The sequence below is a fragment of the Bubalus kerabau genome, chromosome 15 (assembly GCF_029407905.1).
Source record: "Bubalus kerabau isolate K-KA32 ecotype Philippines breed swamp buffalo chromosome 15, PCC_UOA_SB_1v2, whole genome shotgun sequence".
Classification (NCBI taxonomy): Eukaryota; Metazoa; Chordata; class Mammalia; order Artiodactyla; family Bovidae; genus Bubalus; species Bubalus kerabau.
Window position 1 is genome coordinate 79628530 of NC_073638.1, and position 8378 is coordinate 79636907.

Below are 8378 nucleotides of genomic sequence, written 5' to 3' on the forward strand. Positions count from 1 at the left end.
AGTTGTTTATTTGAGATTATTCTTGTTTCTTTTTTTTTTAATTTTATTTTTAAACTTTACATAATTGTATTAGTTTTGCCAAATATCAAAATGAATCCGCCACAGGTATACGTTCTTGTTTCTTGAGTTTAACATTATAGACTTAACGCTTACAAAGGACTGCTTTTGCAATATTCTGTTGAATTTAGAGTTTTATTTCTTTTTGAATTATTTTTCCAATTTTTAAACTTTTCTCTTTGAAGTTTTTAGTAACCATTGGTTGGTTGTTGTTCAGTTGCTAAGTCATGTCCTACTCTTTGTGATCCCATGAACTATAGCCACCAGGCTTCATTGTCTTTCACTATAACCTAGAGTTTGCTCAAACTCATGTACATTGAGTCAATGATGCCATCCAACCATCTTATCCTCTGTCACACCCTTCTCCTCTTGCCCACAATCTTTCCCCAAATCAGGATCTTTTCCAGGGTGTCAGCTCTTCACATCAGGTGGTCAAGGTTTTGGAGCTTCAGTCTCAGCATCTGTCCTTCCAATGAATGAATAGTCAGGGCTGATTTCTTTTAGGATTGACTGGTTTGATGACCTTGCTGTCCAAGGGACTCTCAAGAGTCTTCTCCAGTACTACAATTCAAAGGCATCAATTACTTGACACTCAGCCTTTTTTATGGTCCAACTCCTCACATCCCTACATGACTACTGGAAAAATCATAGCTTTGACTCTACCCTCAAAGTGATGTCTCTGCTCTTTAACACGCTGTCTAGTTTTGTCATAGCTTTTCTTCTGAGGAGTGAGTGTCTTTTAATTTCATGGCTATAGTCACCATCCACAGTGATTCTGGAGCTCAAGGAAATAAAATCTGTCACTATTTCCACTTTTTACCCATCTATTTGCCATGAAGTGGTGGAACCAGATGCCATGAACTTCATTTTTTGAATTTGAATTTTAAGCCAGCCTTTTCACTCTCCTCTTTCACCCTCATCAAGAATTTTTTAGTTAATCTTCACTTTCTGCCATTAAAGTGGTATCATATGTATATTTGAAGTTTTTGATTTTTTTTTTTTTTTTTTTTTGGCAATCTTGATTCCAGTTGTGAGTCTAGGGCTTCTCAGGTTGCTTGGCAGTAAAGAATCTGCCTGCCAATGCAAAAACCTCAGAAGACACAGGTTAGATCCCTGGGTTGGGAAGGTCCCCTGGAGGAGGAAATGGCAACTCATGCCAGTATTCTTTCTGGGATAACTTCATGGACACAGGAGTGTCTTGAGGGTTACAGTACATGGGGTTGCAAAGAGTTGAACAGAACCGAGCATGCACACATTATATATGTGTGTATACATATTTACTGTTAGATTGATATCTTTATTATTTTGTAATGCCTTTGTCTATCACTCTTTGTTTTAAAGTTGATTTTGTCTGATAAAAGTATTGTTACCCCACATTCTTTCCAGTTACATTTAATACCTTTTTCCCATTCTTTAACTTTCAGTATGTATGTGTCTTTAGATCTGAAATATCTTCTAGGCACAGTACATGTGTGTGTATGTACCAAGTCACTTCAGTTGTGTCTGATGCTTTGCACCTGTATCAACTGTAGCCCTCCAGGCTCCTCTGCCCATGGGATTTTCCAGGCAAGAATACTGGAGTGAATTCCCATGCCCTCCTATAGAGGATCTTCCTGACCCAAGGACTGAACCCGCCTCTCTTATGTCTTCTGCATTGGCAGGGTTCTTTACCACCAGCGCCACCTGGGAAGCCCAGTTAGTACATACATGGGTCTTATTTTCTTATTCATTTAGTCACTCTATATTTTTTGATTTGCTAATATATTCTATTTATATTTAAAATAAGTATTCATGTGCATTTCTTAATGCCATTTTGTTCATTTTTTTTTGGTAATCCTTTTAAAAATTCCTGTTTTGTTGTCTTCTCTTGTGATTTTTTGACTATCTTTAGTGTTGTGTTTGTATTCTTCTCTCTTCTCTTTTTTTTGACTACCGTGACATTTAAATATAGCGCTCTCTCTCTCTCTCTCTCTCTATATATATATATATATATATATATATATGCAAGGTGTCAACTTATCTGTATCTTCATATCTTCTATTTATCTCATGGTTTCTTCTTTATGTATTCAGTTTCTTCAGTTGTGGAAAGTCTTCAGATGATGCTAAGCAATAGTTGCTCTGTAAATAGTTATAATTTAGGTGTGCTCAAGGGAGGAGGTGAGCTCAGTGTTCTACTCTGTCGTCTGGGCCACTTCCTGCCCACACTTACAAGCAAATATCACTGATTAAACAGATTTTATTTATTTATTTATTTTTTGTTGGTGTTCAGTGCTGGAAATTTCCCTGTAAGTGCTGCTTTACTATTTCCCACTTACTAATATGTTGTGTTTTATTTTCACTTTCTTAAAAATAATTTCTATATGTATTTTTAAGTTTTGCTTATAAGGTATTTAGAAGTGTTTTGAGAGGGTGGGATGATTTGGGAGAATGACATTGAAACATGTATAATATCATATATGAAACAAATCGCCAGTCCAGGTTCAATGCATGATACTGGATGCTTGGGGCTGGTGCACTGGGATGACCCAGAGGGATGGTACAGGGAGGGAGGTGGGAGGGGGGTTCAGGATCGGAAGCACGTGTATACCTGTGGCAGATTCATGTTGATGTATGGCAAAACCAATATTATAAAGTAATTAACCTCCAATTAAATTAAATAAATTTATATTTTAAAAAGTGTTTTAAATATTCTTTCAAATATTTGGGAATTTTTCATAGATCTATTTTCTACTACTGGTTTCTAATGTAATTATCAACACATGGGGGTCAGAAAATATACTTCCCATAGCTTGAATTATTTTATTGAGTGTTTTTATGGCCCCAAATATGGTCTATTGGAATCAGGTTTTTCTCATTGATAGTTGCTCTGTAAACAGTTGTAATTTGGGGGTGCCTATGGGAGGAGGTGTTCTACATTAAACAATTAGGAAGTGAAAGACCAAACTTCAAAATGAGATACTAACTTGAATTCCAGTGGCCCCTAAGTCACAGACTGATGTTCTATCATTCTAAGCAATAAGAGATAAAAGTCCATAAGCTTCCTAGGAATTGCTGGTTTAATATACAGTTTATTTCTTTCAATAGAAAATCATTAAATCATTTAGCAACTTTTTCTTATCTTATCAGACTTTCTCCTAGTGGACATGGAAGTTGGAAATCACAGCATCCTGAATGAATTCATCTTACTGGGCCTCTCAACAGACCCCCAGTGGAAACTGACCCTATTTGGAATATTTGTGATACTTTATTTGATCACCTTGTCAGGTAACATGTCCTTAGTTATCTTAATCCATATTGATTCTTGCCTGCACACACCTATGTATTTTTTCATTGGCAATCTGTCTTTCTTGGATTTCTGGTACACCTCTGCGTACACCCCGAAAATCCTGGTGACTTGTGTCTCAGAGGATAAGCACATGTCATTGGCTGGATGTGGAGCCCGGTTTTTCTTTTCCTGTGCCGTAACCTACACTGAGTGCTATCTCCTAGCAGCCATGGCCTATGACCACCACATGGCAATCTGTAACCCGCTACTTTATTCAAGTTCAATGTCCCCTTCTCTCTGTACTAGGCTTGTTGCTGGCTCCTATATAGGAGGGTTCTTGAATGCCATAGCACATACTGCCAACACTTTTCGCCTGAGTTTCTGTGGCAAAAATATCATCGACCACTTCTTCTGTGATGCACCGCCACTGGTGAAGATGTCATGTACAGACACCAAGGTCTATGAGCAGGTCCTCCTGGGTCTCGTGGGTTTCACGGTCCTCTCGAGCATTCTTGTCATCATCATTTCCTATTTCCGCATCCTTCTCGCTATCCTGAGGATCCACACAGCTTCAGGAAGGTGCAAGGCTTGTGCCTCACACCTGGTCTCGGTCATGCTATTCTATGGATCCTTGCTTTTCACATATTCAAGGCTAAGTTCCACCTACTCCCTGGGGAAGGACAAAGTGGCATCTCTGTTTTACACTGTGGTCAATCCATTGCTCAACCCTCTCATCTATAGCCTGAGAAACAAAGATGTTAAAGCAGCCTTCTGGAAAGCAACACAGACTATAAAACCTCAAAGATGAAGGTGATCTTTTTGCAGGATGCTGGCATTGCATTTTCCAAATTATTGTCTTATAAACATGCTTGTGCACATTGCCATATTTCAAGTAAATACAACACATTTTGCTTAAAAGATGAATCATTGATTGAACCATTTTCTGTTGATTATTACTTTGTTGTGATTAAACTTTTAAAACTAACATTGAGTTGTTTGGTGCTCTACAATATTGCATTCTGCTACTTTGCAGTACTTGATTTTCATAAAAACTCATCCTCTTTGATTTTGTGGGAGCTCTTTGAAAAGAAAGATTTGGATGGCTTTCAAATACATAGTTTGAGTTTGAATCTTGGTGAGCAAACTTCATTGATTGGGAAGTAGATTTAAAATTGTGAAAAGCTGGAAACAAAATTTGACAAATACTTGTTTTTATTAAGACATTCTTCCAAACTCCCTCATAAAACTCTAATTGTGTATATTGATTATTTCTTTGTCATCCTTGTGCCTTCAACTTCGATGAAATATTAAGCAAAGTGTTTGAATTATTTAGATTATGAAGAAAACACTTTTCTAAATATAGGGAAACATATGTTATTAGGATTACTACCTTAAGTGTGATCTCTTCCAGATAGAATGAGTAGTCTGCCATGCCATCCATCTGATGATGAACTGCATATTCCCCATGAAGGAAAATAACAACATCAAATGGGACAAATAGAAACAAAAAGACAAAAAAAAAAAAACAAAAAAAAAAAAACACCAAAGCCCCAACAAATTAAAGCTCTGCTGTATTCTAGATTCAGTGTTTGTTCCCACCCTCACAGACAATGATGGGACTTTTTAATTACCTAGAACCTTACAGGTCAATATTTAGTACAAGGCAGGTTTAGTTGTTTTTCTTCCTGTGATTTGCTTGCAATATATAGCTCTTTTTGAAAACTGATTCTGCATTTTACACTTAACATTTTAAAAAGTTCACTGTAAGCAATAATAACCTCCATTGCTTTTGGAAGAGTACTGATCCTCTTGCTGTCATCAATATTCATAACAAAAGTAATGAACAGTAACTCTCCAGATACTCTTGTTGTTCATAATCTGATGTTATATATTTGACTCTCAAAAATACTTTCATGCCTATAAAAAGTTTATAGAAACTGTAAACTATAAAACTGAAGATAATGTTTCCAAACATACTAATTCATTTGTTGTAGATGATCCTTCAAGATATGTTTTAATTTCCACATATATGCATAAATGATAGCTAGGCAATTGAAAACAATGAATCTATGATTCTAGTCTGGAATTATAAGCTTCTGACACAGGTGATTAAGTTAAAAAATTATCTTGTTATCCCCCCATTTTTGCAATTTGTATTAGGCAGTTTACATTTTACCTTTAAAAAGAGGCTAAATTCAAATCAGGTTGCCATCCCCAAATGTGAATTTGCATGGCAAGGGAAAGCTAAGTGCTTAGTAGTATCCACCTCTGGTTATTACTCTAAAAGTGAGCACATCCTGGTATTGGTTCTGTCTCTGTTTGACTTGTCTACCTCCTGCCAAGTCTATTCAGCAAGTAGCTTTTGAAATACTTTGAACATAATATGTATAGATTCTATATTTATGGACTATATATGATATCATTGGCTAGTGGGAAATGTCTGAATCAGCTAGAGATTAGATGGAGAAAGAGAGAAGAAAACCAGAAGAAAGCAGAGAAACTCATTTCTTATGAAAAAAAGTTAAAATCATTCACTGATAAACATTGAAAGGAAGGTATTTTAGAACAACATTTAAAATTTTCAGGTCAACTTTACTTAATTTTTAATAATTTTAATAATTATTTTCTTTTTACTTTTTGACCACCTGAAATGACTAATTTAAAAAGTGCTCTTTACAACAACACTGCAAATTACAGAATGATGGCTACATTTGACAAACGAGTAGTTTGCACATCAGAAGTTACAATTTTTTTATTGAAAGTATAGCTATTGTCATAATGGGTACATTTATAAAATACAGTTAAATAAAAGTTTCAGAACCAATAGTTGAGGCCAATTCATTATTTGTACTAGATCTGATATTTCTGATTTTTCTTTTTATCTGTGTTTATTATCTAACACCTAATTGCCTCCTCTTTCCATCAAAAAATTCTTCACAGTCCTTACTCTTTCATTACCACAGAAGCATTGTATCAGACAAGAAGAATTTGGGATATGTTCCACAAATGTCAAGAATCCATTTAATGGTTTCTTCACAATCCCTTAATGCTCATCAAGTCGGTGGAAAATGGGTCTATCCCAAGGAAATAGTAAAATTTAATCATTTGGAATTTCAGAAGTGATATATACTCTTGTATTGCATTAAATTTTGATATCATTTTTTAAAAGTTATATTAAGTTGAATTTATTAAGTTGTAGAATAGATTATAGCAGAATTATTAAACAAAACAAACTAAAGCAAAGAAAAAGACTTTTTCATTGAATTTCTTTGAGTAAAGAAACGGGTGTGTGTGTTTTTTAAAAATATTCCTTCCCAAACTGCCCCTGAAGCAGTCTGTTTTCACTGACCAATGTTTCAAGAAATTTATGTCAGTTTAGACTTCAGATTATGTGAACCTGAAGAGTTTTTTCAGGGCATCTTTGACATCTTTATTCCTCAGACTGTAGATCATGGGGTTCAACATGGGGAACACCACGGTGTAAAATGTAGATACCATCTTGTCCCTCTCAAGGGAATAGCTGGAACTTGGATGGGAGTAGATGTAGAGAATGGAGCCATAGTACAAGGTGACAGAGATCAGGTGGGAGGAGTAGGTGGAGAAGGCTTTGAGGCGGCCCTGGGTGGAGCAAATTCGCAAGATGGCAGCAACGATGAAGGCGTAGGAAGCCAGGATGAGCACAGTCTGGGTGATGACATTGGAGGCTGGGAGGAAGTACAACACATCCTGGTACGTCTCTTTCACATCACAAGCCAATTTCACGAGAGGGGGAACATCACAGAAAAAGTCATCAATAATGTTACCACCACAAAAATTCAACGTGAATGTGTTGCTGGTGAGTATTATTGCATTGACAAAACCCCCAGTATAGGAATATATAACCAAACAGACACAGAGTCTCCTCGACATGACCTGAGCATAGAGCAGGGGACTGGAAATGGCCACATAGCGGTCATAAGCCATGGCAGCCAGCAGGTAGCACTCGCTGTAGGCCAGCCCCGCCGAGAAGAACTGGACTGCACAGCCAGTGAAGGAGACGCTTTTGTCTTCAGAAATGCAGGTCACTAGGATCTTTGGGGTGTACACAGAGGAGTACCAGAGATCCAGAAAAGAGAGATTCCAAATGAAAAAATACATGGGTGTGTGCAGTCGAGAGTCACTACAGATCAACACTAGGAGGGTGGTATTTCCTACCAGGGTCATGGAGTACACACCAAGGAACACTACAAACAGGACCAGCTGCATCTTGGGGTCTGTTGTGAATCCCACAAGGATGAACTCAGTCACCGTATGATTGTTCTTCTCCATGGTTTAAAGAGACCTCACCTAAAAATGAAGGAATTAAGAGTTTAATTACCTCAACCCATATCAAAGGAGGGCATTCTCTTATACAAATCTATGAAATATGGTCAAGACTATGGTTATTACAGTACAGAAGAGCTGAACAGGAATCTTGGCTTATTTGGGAAGATGAGGGAAGTTTTCTAAGCCTCAACATATTTATTTCAACAAAATGACTTGAATACTAGAAAGCCTTAATGCTGTTTGGGGCTTATTTATTAGGAAAATATTTCTTGAGTCCTTGGGCCTGTCTGGGCATTAGGATACAGTAGTGAAGCTAACAGCGCTGACGGTTATTCTGTGGAGGCTTTATTTAGAAAGGATACATACATAGGTAATTCAGGGATAAAGAATCCGCCTGCCAATGACGGAGCTGCCGGAGATGCAGGTTTGATCTGAGTCAGGAAGATACCCTGGAGGAGGAAATGCTAACCCACTCCAGTACTCTTGCTTGGAAAATCCCATGGACAGAGGGGCCTGGTGGACTACAGTCCATGGGGTCACAAAGAGTCAGACACGACTTAGTGACTGAACATGTACACACTATGCAAGGAAACAAATAAGAAATTTTTTCATTTAATGATAGATGATATTAAAAAGAAAAAACTGAATGATTTGGTGAAGAGGAACTGGGAAAGGTGCTAATTTAATTTTTGCCCTGAGAGAAAAAAAAAAAATCTGCTTTATATTTCCCAGCTACAAATGAACAAGTT

General features: G+C 37.0%; 2 protein-coding genes across 2 annotated transcripts; one reads left to right on the forward strand and one right to left on the reverse strand.

The window, feature by feature from the left end:
• Positions 1–3202: 3202 nt before the first annotated feature.
• Positions 3203–4132, forward strand: LOC129628456 (olfactory receptor 9G4-like). Its single transcript, XM_055547896.1, has one exon. The coding sequence runs from the start codon at positions 3203–3205 to the stop codon at positions 4130–4132; it is 930 nt and encodes a 309-aa protein (XP_055403871.1).
• Positions 4133–6711: 2579 nt separating this feature from the next.
• Positions 6712–7632, reverse strand: LOC129628455 (olfactory receptor 1013-like). The gene has a single exon (XM_055547895.1). It carries the CDS (start codon positions 7630–7632, stop codon positions 6712–6714), a length of 921 nt encoding a protein of 306 aa, XP_055403870.1.
• Positions 7633–8378: the final 746 nt, after the last annotated feature.

Coding starts and splice junctions, on each gene's coding strand:
- LOC129628456 (XM_055547896.1), top strand. CDS start 3,203: ATGGAAGTTGGAAATCACAGCATCCTGAATGAATTCATCTTACTGGGC.
- LOC129628455 (XM_055547895.1), bottom strand. CDS start 7,632: ATGGAGAAGAACAATCATACGGTGACTGAGTTCATCCTTGTGGGATTC.